A 23683-nucleotide genomic window follows, 5' to 3' on the forward strand; every position below is an offset into this window, starting at 1 on the left:
TAGATACTTTGGAGTTACACAAAAGCCAAGCAATCTGAAATACTGTATCTTTAAAAAATGTCCCTTCATTGTGAGAATTTATCATTTTATTCTGTGTTCAGTCTGCATTTCGAATCACATGGAGAAAGTAAACAATTAGGTGAAATCTGCATCATAATTTATTTGCTTTTCATTTTATAATTTTTATTTATTATTAAATTTGTACACTTGCAAAGTTTAAATATAAGCATACATAATTGTAACGTATGTGCATCATTTTATTGTGTGTTCAGTCCACAGTGCTCTTGCTTGAGTTGAGGCAGGCGTTCACTGCATCTCGAATCACAGAATAACAATCCAAATGACGCTGTGCTTCAGCATAAATGCAGCTACACTGGATCATCACCAGTGCAGTGGGGACCACCTGCCAGTGCAGAACATTGGTATAACAGTTAAATCTGCCTTGGAGAATAACACAATGCTTTTATTAAACTTCATAAATGTACTTTCTCCTTTCATGTTAATATGCAGAGGCAACTGTAATAAGCCATTCGGGGCAAAAGTGTAAATGTAAACAGACCACTGCTGTACTGTGGTCTTTGGGCGGGGCTATTTGATTGTCTGAGAATAGTATGTTGAAAACCTGTTTGCAAATCTTTTTTTTGCAATTCTGCATGGTGACTAGTGGCACAGAAATGACACCTTTCAACTTCACTTGTTAGTTTTTCTGTTCCATTTTTCTTACAGTACTTTAATCACTCGATGTCACTTATGTTGATGTCTTATTGATTGATTGTAATCTCCCTTACTGTACTGCATTTTGTTTAAGGCAACTGAAATGACTGAAGAAATCATAGTTTGAGTGTCGGACACCATTAATCACGATTAAAAATGTTTTAATATTTTTATTAGGGCTGTCAATCGATAAAAAAAAAAAAAGTGATTTTATAGCTTTGTAAGAGAAGATGCATTTTTGTTAAACCTGAAAAGTATTAAAAAGTAGCATTTAGAAGTTATATTAACTAATAATATAATTTTCTACCATATACAATTGAATGCACCTAGCTAACAACAACTTGCTTTGTTCTGGTTTCACCTCACTCCAGTCTAACTGATTTTATAGGTACTGCTAATTTACTACACATTGTCATTTAAATAACCTGAAAATATTGTGGATTATTAAAGGTCCCGTTCTTCGTGATCCCATGTTTCAAACTTTAGTTAGTGTGTAATGTTGTTGTTAGAGTATAAATAAAATCTGTAAAATTTTAAAGCTCAAAGTTCAATGCCAAGCGAGATATTTTATTTAACAGAAGTCGCCTACATCGAACGGCCAGTTTGGACTACATCCCTCTACTTCCTTCTTTAATGACGTCACTAAAACAGTTTTTTGACTAACCTCCGCCCACAGGAATACACAAGAGTTGCGTTTGTAGAGTGTGTTTGTCGCCATGTCGTCGAAACGCTGTTATTTTCATCCCGCAGTCCAATCACCGGGTCTGATTCCGGCTCAAATTGATAGGGTAAAATTAAAGACATGTTTACAATAACACTGAGCGCATGCATCTCCACGTTATGGTAAGAGGCGTGACCTTTCCGGGCAAGATGCGCTAAACTGCTGTCGATCACAACACAGGAACCGCTGGCACAATCAGAACTCGTTACGTATTTCTGAAGGAGGGACTTCATAGAACAAGGAAGTCATCAGCCCGTTTTTATGACAGTGGAAACAGCGGTATACAGATAAGTAAATTATGTGAAAAATACTGTGTTTTTTTACACGCGAAACATGAACACATGTTATATTGCACACTATAAACACAATCAAAGCTTCAAAAAAACACGAAAAACGGGACCTTTAAGGCTAATTTTACTAACCACTCTTGCTAAATGGGGTAAGCACACGTATGTTCTCATTTCAGAGTTGTTTGAGTAAATGATTCATTACAGACCGTGTGGACAGATCAGTTGTTGTCATGATTCATTAAAATGAATCTGTTCAAATGAGTCATTAGGTCGCGAATTGGACATTTGCGGACGTTGACGCGTTGCGTGCGAATCGCGACTGTCATTAGGACATCGCAAAAGATTTGTCAACACAGAAAACACTTCACCACTGGATATGATTTTCTTTTTGTTTACTGAAAGTGTGGTTTATGTCAGCTGCACGTGCAGGGCGCCTGTCAGAGAAGATGAGGTGACGTTAGGGCTGCAACAAACGATTATTTTGATAATCGATTAATCTGTCGATTATTAGAACGATTAATCGACTAATCATCGATTATTGCACTGATTAATCAGTAGGCTTTGTTCAATTATTCTACTTTAGCAATTAGTTAAAATATTGAGTTATACTGTACTTTAACTAGTAAATAAAACAAGGAAATCACTTCAGCTTTTAAAAGTGTATTTTTAATCATTTTAAGCCAACTGAATAGACCAATATACTATAAATATATAAATATAATGTAATTATGTGGGGTTTTTTTGTGAAAAATGAAACAACATACATACATACACATATTACATATCATATATATATATATATATATATATGTGTGTGTATGTGTGTGTGTGTGTGTGTATATATATATATATATATATATATATATATATATATATATATATATATATATACACACACACACACACACAAACTATCGAGTTTATGGTCATTGAATGGCTTTCCTGAGGTAAATGTTACATTTTGTGTGATATATTTGTTTGCAAGTTTTGACTTCTTTCTGCGGTTAAAACTCCGATTAAGTGATTACAATAGAGATGGATTCATTTCAGTAAGTTAAGTAAGTACTTTTTGATGTTCATTCATGTTTATTTCGCGCTGTAATAGAGAGGAATAGGTTCACATGCCGCTTGAACCGAGGTGTTACAGCGATCTGCCACACAACGTTAAACAGAGTCACCACCACAAGTATTGTTTGAATCCCGTAGTAATATTGACTGAATTTAAAAGCTTAGACTTAGTTTTATATCAAAAGTAACCTGATCTGTCGGTGCGTTGCCGTTGTCTGTGTCCTCTTTGCTCTGCGATGCATCTTTCACTGTGTGAGAAAATGAACGTGTGGCGTGAGAACAGTGAGTTTGAATGAGAGTTGGTGGCCCTGCATGACAGTATTCTGTAGTTATGCTAAACGTTATGTTTGTTATGTTTATGCTATGTTAATCTCCCACATTTCACGGGTTCGACTTCGTTTGCACTATGCTCTCCAAAGCGCTGACTTCTTTTATTGGATTGGATCCCGGAGGGCTGCATTGCAGTATTGCGCTACAGCGCCCCACTGGTTACACCGCGTTATTGCAGGCCCTTCAAATAGGTCGTATGAGATCAAGAGACTATTCGACAACAAAAATATTTGTCGACAATTTTTTATTGTCGACGTTGACGATAATGTCGACTAATCGTTTCAGCCCTAGGTGACGTTCTTTTGAGCACTATTCACACACAGAGGTTATTCAGGAAAAACATTCTCCGAATGCGCCTCGTGAAACATGGATTCGGTCTTACGAACTTTTAGCATTGTGTCAGTTGATTTAGATTATTATGTGTGAGGTAGAGAGAGTGCAAAGACGGTGCTTACTTTGAAGACAGAGAGAGCTCGCGCGCACGAGGGAGGAGCTCTGCTTGTTCTGTCCGTCAGCGCAGCAGTCGTCTCCCTCCTTCATTTTACAGTCGAATGGTGGCTAGAACGGCTCCAGGTTCAAAGGTCAATACGAAATGGATTAATCTGCGTTATTTTTTTAACGTGTTATTTTTTCTCAGATTAATTAATCGAAATTAACGTGTTATTTTGACAGCCCTAATTTTTATATTGTAATAATTTCACAGTTACTCTCCAAATTAATGTAGATACAACTTAAAGGCAGCATATTTTAAATATTTGTTAAATGGCATCTTTTTATGAACGAAGGCCAGTATCACTGATACTAATACTGGTACTGATGTCTCTATGAAATAGATTTTTTTTTAAAAACGCATTAATTATACACATTCAACATTACAGTATAACTGAAAGTGATCCATTTCAAAATGTATTAGGATTTTAAAAAATAACTTTTAATTTAAGTGAATTAAAACAATCTTCACATAAACCCTTTATAATAAATGTCATATTTACATGTAGCCTTCCTACCTGTTTCTATACAGAAATTGAATAAAGTTATCAACACTTTACAGTCTTCACTGCATAAATTATAAATTAAATATAGATTAATCCTTATTAAAGCTACAATTTTCTCTGTTACCTTTGTTCTTTGATTAAACATTAATGACAAACATCACAGCAAGTGGTTTATTATGCTGCTGTCCCTTTAAGACTTGCCGTTGGTGAGTGGATCTAATTTTCTCACAAATCTTTAAAGTCCCTGTAAAGTCATTTTAAAGTATGTGTTCTGAGTTTGTCACACCGCAGAAAAATGTGTTATTAACCACCCAGCCAAATTTAAATGATTAAAAAAATCTGCAAGTAAATGAAATAAGTTATCAAAATCTCGAAAAAATAGGCAGCGCTCTCTTGCTCTCAAACGCTGGGGGCGTGTCCGCTGTCGGCGCTGAAACCACACCCACTCGCGAGAGCTGCCGTCTCAAATTACTTGTCTAATGAGTCAAACATACCTACTAATTATAACATAAGCAAACTCAGCAACTTACACTCATTGGTGGGCACGAACTGCCGACTGTTGTCGAGTCGACAAATGACGGCGCCGCGAGACGGGAGGCTGAAGGCCGGGGCGGGAGAGACTCTGTCCGTCCCCATATATCATCGGTTATCGGTGGGACGGTAGGAAGGCCGAGGCGGGAGGGGGGCCGAGGTCTGTTCAGTCACATTCACCAAAAACAGCGGATTATCTGTGAATCCCAGCTGTCTGATGAAAGTTTGTAAAATTATCCGGTGTAGAACGATCATTTTAGAATCCTTCATATCATCGTTTTAGGAAATTTAAACAAGGAGACCAAGCACATTGTATATTAAAACAACCATGTAATATGCATTTGCGTGACGAAGGCATTACTAGCTAAATGTGCAAAGCTGTATGACTGTAATGACACTCGAGATTGAGCGAGTGAACCGCTGTAGAGTTAGAGGAGGTGCCACGCTCGGTGCGTCATCGACAGTTATACAGTGTTAGGGGAGGGGCTATGCTCGGGGGGTCCAAGTGCGTCATCAGACCCCCGTTTTAGCTCCGCCCAAAAAATCCTGAGCAGAGACTTGGTGAAAAACTGTTTAACGCTCTAACTTCACAATTAAGCATTACACAATTCACAGACTTTGTAATGTGTTTCAGCAATACATTTGTAACATTTATAAAGTGTTTAGAAAGAATTCTCAGAATTGACTTTACAGGGACTTTAAGGTCTTTTAAAACGTGATTTTACTCATTTAAGGTATGCGTCTTTCTGTGCACACACAACACACACACAACATTCAGAGAGTGCGTTCTCGTTTGTCTTGTGGCGCTTGAATGGTTTAAAAGCATTTGCATTAATAAGAGCGTGATTATATAATGTAATGCTAGCCAAATTATGACAGAAATAATGGTTGCTGTGAAACTGAAAAACTTAACTGCATGTGTCAGAGTGACTAAGAGAAACTTACGGTGGCCCAGTAGTGCACAACACAACGAAATAAAGCCACAACACAAGGGAAACAAGCCACAACACAACGAAATAAAGCCACAACACAACGAAATAAAGCCACAACACAACAGAATCAAGCCACAACACAACGGAAATGCTTCCGATCACTTAGGGGCTCTCGGAGCTCGGTAATATTACTATTCCTTGCCACTGTTCTATAAAGTCGACAGTTTTACAAAGCTATCAATAACATGATTAGTTTTAAGTATGTAAGCATTGTATATCGACATGATATATTATATATATCATGTATATATATCATATATATCATGTATATATATCATATATATCATATATTTAAAAATCAACTACGTTCACAATAGCTTCATATTTATACTTGTGAATGATTTGACGCGATACCACGGCGCATGATAAAGGGAACATCCACCAATTCCACCAAGTGGTTAAAACGTATAATTTGTATTCATTAAAATTACTTTTAACATTTAAAAAGAGACATGTTCAAATGCCAAAGATTGTTAATTCCTGTTGGTAAGACTGACAAGCTTTGGAATTTGAATATGTCTGTTTTTAAATGTTAAAAGTAATTTTAATGAATACAAATTATACGTTTTAACCACTTGGTGGGATTGGCAGACGTTCCCTCCATCATGCGCCGTGGTAGCGCGTCAAATCATTCACAAGTATAAATATGAAGCTATTTTGCACATAGGTGATATTGAATTAATATTTCGTGTCGATATGCAGTGGTTACATACTGTTTAAACTAATCGTGGTATTGATATTACTGCCGACTCTATAGACCTTATGTAGCCCCGCCCCTTTTCAGCGCTGTGCTCGTTGTCTTTTGACTTCCGGTTTGTATTTCCACAGCGATCTTACGTATTTATGAATGAACTGCTCATTTTAAAATCTCCCCGGTCTCCTGAGATTAGTTAAGACATCTGCTTTAAACATTACAATGCTCATGATAACTTTCATTAACTCTACAACAAGTAAATACACTTCACTCGCTAATTTTTCTTCAACAGCGATGCCATAAAAACATACAGGGCTACCGCAAAAACTGAAGTTCAAAGACAATATTCCAAAGATGGTGGCGCGCTTGTTTCTCTGGAAAATAAGGTCTATAGAACAGTGGCAAGGAACACTAACTTTACCGAGCTCTGAGAGCCCCCTAGTGGTCGGGAGCATTTCCATTGTGTTGTGGCTTGATTTCGTTGTGTTGTGGCTTTATTCCGTTGTGTTGTGGCTCGATTCTGTTGTGTTGTGGCTCGATTTCGTTGTGTTGTGAACTTATGTTTGCTTTTTTTTAATTTCGTTGTGTTATGCACTACTGGGCCACCATAGAAACTACTCTAAACAGCTGAAAAAAAAAACAGTTTTCAGCCACTGACCCTGTATCAGAGTAGAAAGGCCTGAAAGACACCATCCCCTAGCACTGTTGAATCAACAACGAGTGAATGAGTTTTATTTAGGGTGACCACCCGTCCCGCTTTGCGTTGTACCGCACAGCATTTTGACTCCTTGTCCCGCCCGTCGCATATTGAGAAAATGTCCCGCATTTTCATCAGTCTGGTGGTTTTTAATTATAATATTTTTTAAAAAGGTGCATGCGTTCTTTTGCCTTTTTAAGAAAGCATTTTATTTATTCTTTTTGCTGCGTAGTTTTTCACCTACTGTATATTTAACACCGTTTCCACAAATGTAACATCCCGCCTTACACAAATACAACAGCCGTTTTTTAAATCCAATTGTGTAGTGATCATGTTCACCAACAGAGGGCGCTTTGCAGCTACTTGGTCGCGCGCGCGCCGCTACTTCATGAGGAACGTAATCTGGATCTGGACCAGAGCAAATAAGCGCCATTATAGTCAAATATCAAAATAAACAGCGTTATCGCTAACTATTCTAACTATTTATACTGTTTGTATGTTTTATAACAGAGCCTCAACAGGGTGCGAGATTGTTTTGTACAATTTTAAACGTCCACAAAAGTTCCTCAGTCACAACACAGCTATTTCCACACACACGTCTACGTGAAGGTAGTCTACACTCAGATAGCCTATGTATAAATAAAAAATAAAATAAAATAAAATAATGCACGTACTTTGTGCTTAAAATTAGTCTATTTTAAAATAATAGATAAAAATAGTTAAAAGTTAAAACAGGTGTAATTTCTGTATACAGTAGCCTAGCTTAAAAAAACAGCTTGTGAAAATTAAAATATTAAATTCAATCATGTTAAAAAATATTTGTTAAATGCTGTTAAATATTTATCTTCTTATAGGCCTATTTATGTTGTTTTATTTTTGTAATGTATTGTGCTCTTGTAAAGTCATAATTCTGTTTCCTATAACAGGCATATTGTTTTGAACTGCTTTTACAGTGTTTACTATTAATCGTTTAAAAGCACTTAAAATATGTGTATTAAAACCAAAACAAAAATCCTAATAATAAAACTAAATCATAATTATTAATGTAATAATAGCCTATAAGGAACCAACAACAAATTAAAAACAAAAACATTCAAAAATGTATTGTCCCTGTTTTTTAAATATATAATAACAAATGAGATTTTGGTGATATTTTGACCACTCAAATAGGAAATGTCCCCAGTTTCCATTCACCTAATTCAAAAATAGTTATCTGCATGATGCCTGCTGCCTTTAGGGTCAGTGCTGTTTAAATTAAACTACATGTAAAATAAAGACATGTTATGTTATATTGTGATGTAATAGTGTTTTCTGGAAGTGACTAAAGAACAAAGTAATTTTATCAGCTGAAAGGCAGGATACAAATGCTTTTATTAAGTTAGACATTATATAACAGCTTCAGGTTGTGTTTTAGTATTGGTAACATGTCCCACATTGTCCCACACAAACTTAGTAATCTTCCCACATTTTGTTTGTTTGATGGTGGTCACCCTAGTTTTATTGCAGGTCTCACGCCGCACACCCATTCTGACTTTCTCTCCACATTCATCAACACCTCCATCAACCCCCCTCTCGCTACCTCCTGCACTTATCATCTGTGAATAAGCTAACAATGAGCCGTTGTATTTTTATTAAATAAAAACAAACATTAATAAATACTTTAACAAATGTATTGCTTATTGTTGAATATATTGACAAATGTTAACTAATAGGACCTTACTGTAAAATGTTACCTAGTAAATGTTACCTTCTTTGTTTGTGTAAAAAAAAAAAAAAACGGCTTTAAAAGTAAGTGTTAGGCTATGTAACCTGACAACTTTTTTAATCTTTAAAACTTCTGTCTCCCTCCACAGATTTTCAAGATAAATAAAGCAGTTCTTACTCTCTCCCGTCTGTTAGCCACATCTGTGTGTTTGCGGACATCTGCTGAGGTCATGTCTTCAGCCAGATCATCTGTACTGTAGATGGCTCTCAGTAGAGCACTTTCACACTCTGTTTTGGAGCAGCCTGTGAACCGCTGACAGTGATGGTATATAATTAAACCGGTCAAACAAAAAGCACACACAGGGGTTATATTACAGTTCCAGCTCAATTACTTTTCAGAATTGAAAGCTAAAATTAGCCAGACATAAGAAAATATAATTGGTGTTTGCCCATGCAAAACTCATTGCGATAAAGTCAGGGTGTTGCCATGGTACTTTCAATAGTTTTAGCATGTTGCATTGTGGTTGCTATGGTATTCTGGGTGGTTGCTAGGGCATGACATTCGAAATATTGTTCCAATAAGAGATCAGTAGAGACAATTCTTACTGATACCTGTAAAATGTTGATGGCTCTCCTGTACAACTTGCTGTTAGTTACTCTGAGATCTATCATGTAATTCATGTAGACTTTTCCCTTCAGTACATGAGCTCCTGTGCTGATTGCATTAAGACACAGTTTAGTTGAAAGCTCCCAGTGTTGTCTCTGTCGAATAAAAGAGGGCTTGAAATTTTTCCTTTATCTTTATTTTTTATTTTAATCTTTACTTATACACAGTGCTTGACATTAACACCCTCCAAATGCGGGTGGATTTCAGCGGTGGCGTGTAACTCAGTCACTCCTACAGCCACTTTGGCGGGTTGAATTTTATATTTTTCAATTGTGGTCTTTTAAAAAGGCATCTGAAATAATAAACTAAGTGCAATGTAGTGTTGTCAAAAATACTGATTTTTCGATACATGTCGATACTGAAATATCTGAAACGCTTCAATACTCATTTTCTGCAGAACAGATACATGATACTAGCTGCACTTTCTTTCTTTCTCTCATCTTTCAGACAGCGAGTTGAAACACAAACCCGCCTCCCCTCACTCACTTAATTAATTTGCTTCGGATGAATATAGTTTGTGTTAAGGGCTTGAACTTCGCGTGGGATTGCACGTATTGTGCATAATTTTACTCATTCCCACAGATTTTGTGCTCACAAATAAAGCTGCCTCTCAGTACTAAATTGAGTTCTTTTTCGCTTCTTATTGCGCTTAAACAGTCAAATACACACACAAAATAATGTCAGTATTCACATAAACACAGTTAAGTCTTAAGTGAATATAAACAGTTGATAAAGAAAACGCATGTGTAACAGTATAATGGATCCGTGTGTCGGGTCTTAAAGTGACAGGAGCCTAATATACAGTACAGTCCAAAAGTTTGGAACCACTAAGATTTTTAATGTTTTTAAAAGAAGTTTCGTCTGCTCACCAAGGCTACATTTATTTAATTAAAAATACAGTAAAAAACAGTAATATTGTGAAATATTATTACAATTTAAAATAACTGTGTACTATTTAAATATATTTGACAAAGTAATTTATTCCTGTGATGCAAAGCTGAATTTTCAGCATCGTTACTCCAGTCTTCAGTGTCACATGATCCTTCAGAAATCATTCTAATATGCTGATTTGCTGCTCAATAAACATTTATGATTATTTTCAATGTTGAAAACAGTTGTGTACTTTTTTTTTCAGGATTCCTTGATGAATAGAAAGTTCAAAAGAACAGCATTTATCTGAAATACAAAGCTTCTGTAGCATTATACACTACCGTTCAAAAGTTTGGGGTCAGTAAGAATTTTTATTTTTATTTTTTTGAAAAGAAATTAAAGAAATGAATACTTTTATTCAGCAAGGATGCATTAAATCAATCAAAAGTGGCAGTAAAGACATTTATAATGTTACAAAAGATTAGATTTCAGATAAACACTGTTCTTTTGAACTTTCTATTCATCAAATAATCCTGAAAAAAAATATTGTACACAAATATTTTGTACAATTGTACACATTAAATGTTTCTTGAGCAGCAGATCAGCATATTAGAATGATTTCTGAAGGATCATGTGACACTGAAGACTGGAGTAATGATGCTGAAAATTCAGCTTTGCCATCACAGGAATAAATTACTTTGTGAAATATATTCAAATAGAAAACAGTTATTTTAAATTGTAATAATATTTTACAATATTACTGTTTTTACTGTATTTTTAATTAAATAAATGTAGCCTTGGTGAGAAGACGAAACTTCTTTTAAAAACATTAAAAATCGTAGTGGTTCCAAACTTTTGGACTGTACTGTACCTGCTGCCAAATTATGAGATCATTTTAAAAGTATCTATCTGGTAGTTTTTTACCCATGATATCAATGTCAAATTTGTGGCCAGTGAAAATGGTGAGTGGCTAGTAACTTTGGAAGACCACTAGCCACAATGGCTGGTGAGCAAAAAAGGTAATGACAAGCCCTGCTTATACAGCTAAGAATTACATAATAAATATGTCAACTAAATATGAACTTACCATTACAACTGAGTTGTCCTTCTCTGAAGAAAAAGGCCATGTGATGTTCAGGACCGTTTCAAACATGTTGCAAACTCTTTCCTGAAACAATATATATATATATAAATATATATATATATATATATATACAGGGCTGACATTAACACCCGCCAACCCGCCAAATGCGGGTGTTTCCGTGTGGCGGGTAAGACAGCCACTCCCACTAGCCACTTTGGCGGGTGAATATAATTTCAGCCTACAGCCAAATGAAATGTCGTAAGCTCGTCGTATCACAAAATTACAATTCAGTCACAGTTCTTTATCGTTAACTTGTGGTTAGTGAAGGCGGGATGGCGGAATGCGCTGAATGACACACAACAGAAGCGCTGCGTGCGCGCTCTCTCTGTGCGCGCGATCAGTTCTCCTTGCGCCTGAATACACGCACACACAGATGTCAAAATGCATGTGTGAAGTGCCTATCTCGCGTGAATACAGTCGGCTATGGCTTAAGTGGACATAAACAGGTGGGTAAAAACTGGGTGTGTATGACGTCCATGCATTCAGCAGCACCCAAATAAATACCTGTATGTCATTCATGTTAATCAAACATCATAAAATGTTAAATAAATGTATACATGCTAAATAAACATATCTGGTAATTTTGCTTCTTTGTTCTTTTTATATAGCCTAACAAAAATAGCCTAACTGTAATTCCAGCTGATATATACAATGTATAGACTTGATTTTTGTGGTCAGTCTATGTAGTTTGAAAGGATTTTAAATCTTGTACTAAAATGACTCAAGCATGCCAAGCTATAATCTATAAAATGTAATTTCCCAACAGCAAAATGTGGCCAGTGAAAATCTGAGTGGCAAACTTTGGAACATCAGTGGCTGGTGACAAAAAAGAATGAAGTTTTTGGTGTGTGTATGTGTGTGCAGTTGTCTTAACCACAAATATGGGAAGTTGTGTGTGGAGTGATGAATCCCAAAACGAAACTCGAGTTGCATGGTGATTCTCCACAGTGGTGTCTTCGAAACTTCAATACTGACTCTTCCTGTAAAAGCTGTCTGCAAGTTAGGGAAGGCTATTCCATGCTAAGTTACTTTATCTAGATTATTTGTGCAATTCTTGCTAATTTCCTGACCAGTGATTTGTGATTAAAATGGTTAAGACCATTAAAAGACCACTAAATATTTTTGGCTTGGCCCTTTTTTTTTTTTTTTTTGCCCAGGAGTGTATATACATATATACATACATACATACAGTACATATGTAAAAAAGCAAAAAATGATTTGATTACATAAACAGCGCTATGCATTTTTAAGACGTGTAGTGGAAGTGAAGTGAGAAGTTTTTGCTACTGGCAAAAATCCTGATTACTCATTTTACTCACAGGAATGGTGAATTTCTCAAGGTCATGAGCAATCGCATGCAAATTAAATGTCCTTTGCCTGAGTTGATTGGCCAGCATTGTCACCTCATGTAGGTCATCTTGAGAGAGATATTAAAATATATTTCAAACACATTCAGAGAACTGCTCATATTCCAATTTGACCATATTGTCAAATGCATAACTGATTCATGTTTGCTTACCATTGACTGTAAACAGAAATAAGATCATGTCATTTTGACTCAGGCTAGGTAAGACGGTGTCCACAAAATCCTTGTGACCAATTATGAATTCCGGCCCCTAAAAATAGTTGTTTTATATTAATAGTTGTTAATAAATGTTATTATAATATATTTTCTGATATGTGGTGTTAGATTACTGCAGTTGTTACAGTTCTTTTGCATATGCATGCAAAGATGCATGCAGGTTTGAAACGACATAAGAATGAGTATATTATTACATTATTTTTTTTTTTCAAATTTGCCTGATCTTTTCTTTTAAGTTGTTAAATCAATTGCATTGAGCTCACCAAAGACGATAGATCTCCTTCTTTGTTTTTTATTTCGCTGAAACCATTGTTGATGAAACCTTGGATGTCACCAAAATCTGAAATAATGTGGTTCTGGGTTGAAACATTTTCCATAAAAGTATCCTTGCGCTGTTACTAATTCACCCATTTGTCAAATTCACAAATTGAAATAACATCTTATAATAAAATGACAACGTAAACAGCACCTGCTCCAAATGTTGGGATACATTCACTGGCATCAGTCATTCCTATAATGCCAAGAGTTTTCCATCCAAGATAGTACACATGTGCTTTCATCTGAAGGCTGTTGAAACATTTACAGAAATAAATCACAAGTGAGCCTTTAATTATGATGAATAAATGATTATGATAAGTTCTCCAACTTTTCCTACATGCATGCAACTGAAGATCAGCCAATTCATGTGCATGGGAAAACTCCAAGATTTATGTGTTAGGAAGCATGAAATATTGGTTGTACCTCTCTCCTGCTTTCTGAATAAGTGCAGCAAGTTCATCACTGTGTGAGTAAGTAGTTTCATAAACCATCTCACTCGCTGTAATCCAGGCAGACATACATCTGAATGACACATTTAATTATAGTAGATTACTCATGAGAGAAGTTCAATTTCCATTCTATAATACATATATATATGTGTGTGTGTGTGTGTGTATATATATATATATATATATATATATATATATATATATATATATATATACACACACACACACACACACACATATAAAATAATACATATTTTAAATATATATGTGTACATGAAAATAAAACTGAAATTGAAAACATACTCGGGTGTCATGATCTTGTCTCGAAATGAAGCTTCGTATCCGGCCAGAAGAACAGTTTCCAGAATGATTTTAGTTGCACTGCCTCCTTTCATCCTGGATGATCCACTGATGGCCTCAGCCTATGAGGAGATACCACAGGTTCTTTAACTACCACAACAGCATCATTACAGATGAGCTTATTTAAGTGACTGTCAATGTAATTTTTCATACCCCCAATACAGGATTTAGCACGAATGCTCTTTTATGTCTCTGCTCTGCAAGCCATCCTTTCTGCAACATCTTTAAAGTGAAATGAACAGTCCTGTATTAGCTCACTCCTGTCAGGATGGCAAGAGTGTTAGCAAGCTGTTGTTATTGAATTTAAAAATGTTCGTTATTAGTTTGTATTAAACAGAAAGGCTTTTGTTTGTTTTTTTCAGTAGCCTTACCTTGCCATATGTACTGGATTGAATCCCAGAAGCACGGGGGTGAAGACGTCTAAATGCTTCAGACAAAAATCTAGTTGCCCAGCAACAAATGGTGCCTTTGACATAGAACAACATCATGAAGCACACTAGGTTACCTGCGGTAGGCTTTGATATGAGCATGCAATATATGTAAGAAAGAAATACATATGGGAAGAAATAGGGGACATTTACTACTACTTTTTATTATGTATGAGTTAACCATGAGTCACCATGACATCAAAATGGCAAATACTTTCTTTTTTTTTTTTTTATGGAATGTTTCAATATAACTGATTTATCCATGCACATCATTATTTTTTAATTCTTGTGTCCTCATAATCTTTAAATATCTTCCCCTCCCTCTTGCAGCGACATCTCTTCTCTGACGTGCTTACTGCTGCGAGGACGGGGCAACCTGTCACTCACATTAGATCGACCATGTAGCGTCTGGACCAATCAGGCACACAAATTATTCAATATATTTAATGAATTACCTATGAACTCATTTTATCAAAGTTTTGTGAACCCATCCCCCTAAAACTGCAACCAGCACACAGGCCAACCTAGGTGTCCTGTTACAGATATATGGTACTTTTATGATCCGGAAGAATGCTGTAGAGACTAGTGACTCATTCTTCCTGAGAAGGACAAATAAACTCTCTTAATCCTATGTATTCTCTATATAACCACTTGGGAAACGTATAAACACGTATCCAATTTTCCCTTCTCATGACTTTCCTTTTATAGGCTTTATTCTATGTATTAATTCTCTCTTTTGAACTATTTTGGTATTAATGTTCCATAGTTGCAAATGTATAGTTAACTGAGATCACATTGGCAGCATGTTTGGTATCTACGGACTCCAACTTTCATTTCCTATTTGGTAATTCATGTTACATGTTACTAACTCTGTGACATGTTAGTATTATAAGAATCTAGAAGGTTATTCTCTCATTCATCCAATCCAGTGTCTTATGCTAATATCTTGCTACAGAACAAAGACTCGTAAAACTTCCCTCTGAAAGGGAAACTCCTTATTGGCTCAGACACCTCAAGAGGGTGTGACATCTTCACCCCTTATATTCACTGATCACAAGATCAAACCCCCTTCTCTTTCTTCCTCCTCTTCTTCCCTTCTACTGACAAATGCTGACGTCAAGATGACGCTTTAAGAAGCTAGAAGCTTCTAAGGAACCTCAAGCTTGTGCCAGGCCTCGGCCTAGACCTTCCATTCACCAAAGATCTTCTGAATCCAACTGGTTCTCTTTCGTCAAGACAATATCAGCAAAGATTCAATGGAAGCCTCCACAAATTGCATCAGGACAGTTTTAATTCAACTTGGAGAGACATGCAAGTATCAAACTTAGTCTCATTATCGGATACATCGAGTATCCTTACCCCTTTTAAAGAAGGGCCTGTTAAAACTAAACTGATGGTTTGCTCAAGGCTGTTGAATGTCAAACAATGCTGAATCTGCTGAATGTCAAACAATGCTGTAACCTCTTTCTTCCTGTACTCTGCTTTAGCTCTCTCTCTCTCTCTCTTGGTAAACTGTATGCATGTATGTGTGTGAATGTTAGAGTAGTTTAAGTGTTTAGTCTAGTTAATAAAGTCTCGTTCATGTCACATGTAAAGTTGTCCATGTTTTGCGCTCATATACTGGAGTCCCTATTCATGTCGATCCTGACTACAGGCTTTTAGTAGAATAAGATTGTTATTTCCCATAACCTGGAAATGAACATTTCTTAGAATTAATAAACAATTAACAATGTGTGTTCATTGGACAACAGGTTAATTGATTGTAATATTAATTTTATTACATTAAGTTAATTTTATTAACTGATTCAAATATTAATAATTAATTATAACTAGTTATGATTAATTATTCATATTTATTTTGAGCTAATTTGCTACAACCAACAGCAAACCACAACCATCCAATCAATTCCCCATGGATAAAATCAAGTCTTTTATTTTTTTCTTGCTCCAGAAGTCGTTTCACTCGGATATATACGGAAGAGGATTAGGGCCAAGCAATAATAAAAAAATAAAACCAACCACAAAACCGAGATTAAAGTTGTTAAATTACGAGAAAAAACTTGTTAAATTCTGAGAAAAAAGTCGAGATAAAATGTTGAGAATAAAGTCATTAAATTACGAGAAAAAAGTCGTTAAATTACGAGAACAAATTTGTTAAATTATGAGAAAAATGTCGTTAAATTTCGAGAAAAAAGTCAAGATAAAATGTTGAGAATAAACTCATTAAATTATGAGAATAAAGTCATTAAATTACAAGAAAAAAGTAGTTAAATTATAAGAACAAATTCGTAATTTAACGAATTTGTTCTCTTAATTTGACATCTTTTTTCTCATAATTTAATGACTTTATTCTCAACATTTTATCTTGACTTTTTTCTCTAAATTTAACAACATTTTTCTCATAATTTAACGAATATTTTCTCGTAATTTAACGACTTTTTTCTCATAATTTAATGACTTTATTCTCAACTTTTTTCTCGAAATCTAACAAGTTTTTTCTCGTAATTTAACGACTTTCTTCTCAACATTTTATCTCGACTTTTTTCTCGAAATTTAACAACTTTAATCTCGAGATGGTTTTATTTTTTTATTATTGCTTGGCCCTACTCCTCTTCCGTAGATACATATCTCACAATAGGGAAGAAAAAACTATCGCAACTTCCATTTCATGATTACTTTTTTTAATGTTTTTGCATATTAGTTGTAATTCAAATCTAACTTAGCTCAACCTAACCTGAATAACGCACAAGAGCAAACCTCTTTTGGAGGCTCAAACGAGAATGAACCTCATTGGTTACGCAGCACGTTTGAGCTTCTGGAAGAGGTTTGTTCTTGTGCGTTATTCAGGATAGGTTGAGCTTCTGTTTATGTTCACTGATCAATGTTTTCATGCGAGTAAAAGTCTAAATTAAATCTGTTCATCATTACAAGCGATTGATTCTCTTCAGAAAATTTGGACTAAACCGCTTGATTAATATGGATTAGTTTTCTAATCTCTTTATGAAGTTTTTGAAGCATCGAAGTGGTAGTTGCAAAGGCAGTCTATGGAAGGAAATCTGACAGCATTCTGTCATTAAAAAGATCTTCATTTGTCTTCCGAAGATGGATGAAAATCTTTCGGGTGTGGAACGACATGAGGATGTGTAATTAATGAAAATTTTCATTTTAGGGTGAACTAACCCTTTAATTGTGTTATGTGTCCAATGTTGTAAAAGCAATACCATTGCAGCGTTTACCTCAGTAAGTTGAGATCTCTGAGCTCATGCCAGTGAGTGGAGGTGGGGCTAATTAGCATATTCATAGATCCACGTATAATAAATGAAACAAGGGTGTAGGGTTACATTCAAGCTATTTTAAGGCATGAAGACATTTTTTTCACAGGAAAAAACATTTAAATATGTAATTTTGATGATCAAAGATGAGTTTTAAGGGATAAAATTATTGACTCAAGGGGGACTTTAAGATAACTATATTGGCGTCCACACCAACGATATCGATTTTTCTTGTTCATCAGTTGGGGAAAAAATTGCTCTGAAAGTGATTCCAACAATATCGTTTCTCTGTGCCATTATCATCATAGTTGTGGTGTGGACTCTGCTATTCTTTAATTTTTAGAATGATTTTTTTTAGAACTATATCGGTGTGAATGAGCCTTTAACCTGTTGCTATATCAGACTTTTAGTTATAATTCATTCAGTGAATCTACAAATGAGGAGATTGTTTATTTGAATGATCTATTGTCATGACTTTTGTCTTTTTTTAGCCTACTACTAAATGGAATGTGATTTGAGAAAACAGACTTCATACCGACATGCCACAGGATATTCCAATGAACAACACGTGCTTCTTTCCTGCACAAACCTGTTAGTGCAAAAAGAAAACAGGAAATTGAGAAAACTTAAGTATATATAATCGTGTGCACATTCTGTGAATATTGTTTTGTTAAGGAAAGCATCACTATTAATATCATTATTTAAATGCAATAAATGCAAATTATCTAAAAGTAATGTACCTCATCTTTCTAATAGAATAGTATTGAAGGAGGGACTTGGGGTGAGCAATTTTGATTTGGACTTGAGCCTATAAACAACACCCTAGCAGTAAATGCACAGCAGTGTTAACCATTTAGAACACTTTAGTAATCACATAACAACAGCCTGGCAACTGTCCAGAACACTCTGGCATTGCGATGAGGTGTCCGCTCACATGTTCTTCTGAAAATGTGAAAGAATAGCCTATTGTCTCTCCATGGGCAACTGATTTATTACTATAGTGAAGTTGCATTGCATTGTTTATTTTCACTCTCTGCTCTTGTGTTCACCTTGTTCAGCATTTGAGCTCCAAGCACCGGGTCGTCCTCTGGAGCCTCCTGTGATGTCAGCAGGGCCCTTTAAAAACAGAGTCCTGAAATACTGCAGTGTCATACTGGAGTCTCATCTTATGCATCAAACAGACAGACTGTTTATTCACCTGTCACCTCCAGCTATGATGTACGAACAGATCTGTTTCTGTCTTTGGGCGTTCAACATCTCATTAAAGGATTTCTGAGAAGATAGAAAATAGAAATAGAATATGAAAAATAAAGGAAAAAGAGGTTTCTTATTTTATTTTATTTTATTTTCCATTCAAACCACAATGGTTCTTGTATGTATGTATTATAATTTTTTTTTTTAAATCAATAAATCTTTCTTAAACTCTATACCACCAAAAGAAATGCAATACGGCCTGATGTTCCACAGCCACTTAAAACAATCAAACTTCTCCTCTGGATCCTGCAAAGACAAATCAGTTATGATGTCAACAAGTTTCTAAAATGAATTAAAATAGAAAATAGAATTATTAAAATAATTTTTTAAAAAATAAACTGAAATATGTACAGTGCCTTGTGAAAGTATTTGTACCCCTTTTCACATTTTTATGTTGCAGCCTTAAGTTAAACTACTTTAAATTACTTTTTTAAAGTTTTTTTTTTATCAGTCTACACTCCCTACATCATAATGACAAAGCAAAAAAACAGATTTGTGATAACTTCGCAAATTTATTAAAAAGGAAAAATTGAAACAATTACTTTGCAGAAGTATTTGTTCTCTTAAAGGGGTCATGAATTGAGAAATCAACCTTTCCTTGAGCTTTTAATATATAACAGTTCATCGTACTATAAGAATATCCTATACGTTTCAGAACTGACTAACTTTGTTAGTCCAATAAGCTTTTATTTTATTGACACCAGGCCCATCGAACGACTGATCCTGGAATGTGCCTATCGGTGAAACTCTGCCTCCGCTGAAGAAATCAACGCCTACTTTATCATTGCAACGTTAGCCCCACCCACTGGCGCATTACTGAGATGACGAGGAGAGAAGAGCTATACAGGACTAAAATAACATCCCCTTTCAAATGATCCTAATGCTAGGAATATGGTTATTTATTTTCAACAATGTGAATTTATCAGCTGAGCTTTATTTATTTGTATTCGGTACTTCACTGCGTATTCTTTGGTAAATCAATTGCATTTCAGCGCAGGCTTTGCAAACAGTAATGCAACAACATGTAAGTAACTGTGCCTGATGTGATATGTAATGTTTTATGTATAGTCAGATGTTCTTTGTCTGTGTAAGAAAATCAAACCAGTGACTAAACAGTCAACTTCATGCTGTTTCTCTTAGTAGGATGAAAATAATCTGTTACTTAAATGGTGATTCAATTATATATAGAAAGTGATCTAAGAGTGCTCTCTTTGCAAACGCTGGAGCTTTCAATCAAACAGTTTATGAAACGCCAAAACTCCCGTTTTATTCAACAAATCTCTAAGTTGCATCGTGTTTGCACTGTTAGTTATGATTAAAGCACTTGTTAGTGTGCAGAAATTGAGTTGCAATGACGAGATCACTTCTTTCATGTGCTCAACAACATGTCTGTGATCGGCTACAGTGTTCATCACTGCAACCTTTCATGCCACGATCAATGCAAAAATGTAATGCAACACTTTTCATGATTAACCTTGAGTAGTAAAAATGTGCTAAAAGTTTTTGAGAGTAATACTTAGCTATTTCAAATGGAAAAAGGTTAGCCAATCACAGCAGTGGGTGTTTACACTTAAGTCTCACAGCAGACACGCCCCTTAAAACAGCATTCAAAAAAGAGGGCTAAGATCACGGTAGTAAAAATGTCTTTTATTTCTAAATTATGACCAATTTTTGATGTAAAAAAGCAGGAACCATTATAAAACAATAAAACAACACAGCTCATGACCTCTTTAACTCATTGCTAGTTTAAGCACCTTTACAGCCTCAAGTCTTTTTGGGTATGATGCGACAAGCTTTGCACATCTGCATTTGGAGATTTTCTGCTGTTCTTCTCCTCAGATCCTCTCAAGCTCTGTCAGGTTGGATGGGGACTGTCGGTGGACATCCATTTTCAGGTTTCTCGAGATGCTTGATTGTATTCAAATCTGACTCAAGAACATTCAAAGAGTTGTCCATAAGCCACTCTTGCATTGTCTTAGCTGTGTGCTTGGGGTCATTGTCCTGTTAGAAAGTGAACCTTCTGCCCAGTCTGAGCTTCTGAATGCTCTGGAGTAGGTTTGCATTTAAGACTATCTCTATATTTTACTGTGTTGAGCTTTCCTTGGTGCAGTGCTTGGTATACTCCATACATGATGCTTGGATTTGAGGTTCATCGGACCTTTAAGTGTTTTTTTTGGGGGTTTTTTTGCAAATTCCAAGTGGGTTTTTATGTGTCTTCACTGAGGAGAGTCTTGAGTCTGTCATAAAGCCCATAAGTGGAGTGTTGCAGTTGTTTGGCCTTCTGTAAGTTTCTCCCGTCTGCATATGATCATGGAGCTCAACTAGAGTGACCATCAGCTTCTTGGTCACCACTCTAACCAAAGCCCTTCTCCATCGATTGCTCAGTTTGCTGAGCTCTAGGAATAGTCCTGGTTGTTCCAAACTTCTTCCATTAAGGATTATGGAAGCTACATGCTCCTGTGGACCTTCATTTTTTGTAGTCTTCCCCAGATCTGTCTCGATACAATCCAGTATCTGAGCTCTGCAGGCCGTTCTTTTGACGTAATGGTTTGGTTTTTGCTGATATGCATTTTCAGCTGTTAGACCTTTTATTGAGAGGCGTGTGCCTTTCCAAATCATACTTATTTAATTGAATTTGCTACAGGCTAACTCCAAACAAAGTGTATTAACATTTAAAAGATGATCCTGTGAAATTGGAGCTACATTTTTCCCCGAAAAGGGTACGAATACTTATGCAACAGAAATATTTTACTTTTTCATTTTTAATAAATTTCCACAAAATCTGTTTTTTGCTTTTTCATTATGGTGTATTGAGTGTATAGATTAATGCAGAAAAAGTAATGTGTAGCAGCATAAGGCTGCAACATCAAATATGTAAAAAATGAAGGGCTACAAATACTTTTGCAAGGCACTGCATATATATTATATAAATATATTAAATGCTATATTTGTATTAAAACATGCTTCAAATTAATCTCTTGAGTTGTTAGTTTGAAATAAACGACTTAAAGTACATATTACTGACCCTCAGCATCATTTCAACCCCCTTTGCAACATCCACCATTGTTTGGATGACAGGTGAACTATGCAGTCTCTATATAACAAAAAGCACAGGTCAAAACTGCATGGAAAACTCTTGTTAGGAGCGTAACAACTTAAGAAAACACAATTATTCCTCACATATCCACCCAATAGGCCAAACCTGATAAAATGGATCATGATTTATTTTTTTCTCAAAAATCTCAGCGTCACATTGTTTCAGTATTTGCACCATCTGTTTGCTGTGCGCTCTATCAATATCTCTGCTGATGGGGTTGCATTTCTCCGTCACAGGTAGAGAGAGCTCGTAACACGACTGCTGCGTAAGACAGAAAACCGAGCACTTAAGATTACCAGCATCACTCAAGAGCTCCTTTAATTACATTTAAGCTTACAAGGGAGGAAGATTTGTTGCTCTATTACCAGCTAGAGGACATCTGAAATGAAAGCACAGGCAGTTACCAGTGTTCAGTTTTCACTCACCTTCAAGTGATCCATGTTTGTCAGACGGTATTAAGACTCCAGCGTTTCAGTGCAAACTCTTTTATGATTAGTGCAATGCACAGTGAAAAAGCAAGAAATTCAACGAACTGAGATTGCTTGAGAGGAAAAGCCCTGACAAAGAACAAAGTGAGCATAACAAAGTTCACCAAATGAACTTTGACTCGTCAGCTGTAAAAATATTTCCCCTCTAAAAGACGGATATTGACACAAACTAGATCATTTGGTTTTTATTTTTAACTGTATTTGATTACAGCATATAATGAATAGAAGTCAAGGCAGTTTTCTATTCTATTCGATACTGTTTTTAGTATATTCAGTACTATATTTCAGTTATTTAATGTTTATTTGATTGCACATAGCCATCTTTTATCTAATAATTTTTCTTAGATATTTATTCACATTTTTGGTTGTGTATTCTTAATATAAAATTTATATCGCAATAGACTATTCCATTATTTAATTCACAAATTTGATCTATTTATTAAATTGCTTATTAATAAATGTACTTTTGAAATTGTTGCCTCTAAATTATGTGTCTTTTTATTTCTCATTTTTGGATTCATTTTAGACTGATTTTTACTTTGGGTTAAATAAAACACCCAGCAGGTGGGCAAATTTAACCCAACCACTGGGTTAAAACAACCCAATTGCTGGGTTTGTCCATTTTCAACCCAACTTGGGTTGTTTTTAACCAAACATTTTTTATTAATATAAAATTTATATCGCAAAAGACTATTCCATTATTTAATTCACAAATTTGATCTATTCTCTTAAAAAAATACTTTTTATATTAAAGACTGAACTTTAACACTGATATAATTAACATTGAAACAAGAAGATCGGGCGGGACATACAGTATAGAACAGCTCCTCCCCCTTTTTAAAATAGCCAGTAGAGTTTCATTTATATCACAGCTCAGCGAGAGCCTTTGAGCTTGGTAAACCTGCAGTTTCCTCCTAATCTCGAAGCGCTCCTCTTCCATATAGTTTTAAAATATAGCATTCTGTGTAGAATTCAAATGGGTCCGATACGTTTTCTGGTATGCGCCGACTTGCGTATA

The 23683-nt window shown here is 35.4% G+C and overlaps 1 protein-coding gene across 1 annotated transcript; it reads right to left on the reverse strand.

The window, feature by feature from the left end:
• Positions 1 to 266: 266 nt before the first annotated feature.
• Positions 267 to 22878, reverse strand: gckr (glucokinase (hexokinase 4) regulator). The gene is given in 20 exon segments (XM_048190404.1): positions 267 to 403; positions 8915 to 9049; positions 9349 to 9498; positions 11361 to 11441; positions 12737 to 12834; positions 12937 to 13033; positions 13263 to 13339; positions 13469 to 13566; positions 13741 to 13839; positions 14070 to 14188; positions 14280 to 14327; positions 14329 to 14386; positions 14498 to 14592; positions 18362 to 18415; positions 18876 to 18942; positions 19025 to 19098; positions 19257 to 19314; positions 22095 to 22174; positions 22283 to 22438; positions 22603 to 22878. Coding segments are annotated over 20 exon segments (1794 nt in total). The 5' UTR covers positions 22618 to 22878; the 3' UTR covers positions 267 to 268.
• Positions 22879 to 23683: the final 805 nt, after the last annotated feature.

Source organism: Megalobrama amblycephala, linkage group LG5 (genome assembly GCF_018812025.1).
Source record: "Megalobrama amblycephala isolate DHTTF-2021 linkage group LG5, ASM1881202v1, whole genome shotgun sequence".
Taxonomy (NCBI): Eukaryota; Metazoa; Chordata; class Actinopteri; order Cypriniformes; family Xenocyprididae; genus Megalobrama; species Megalobrama amblycephala.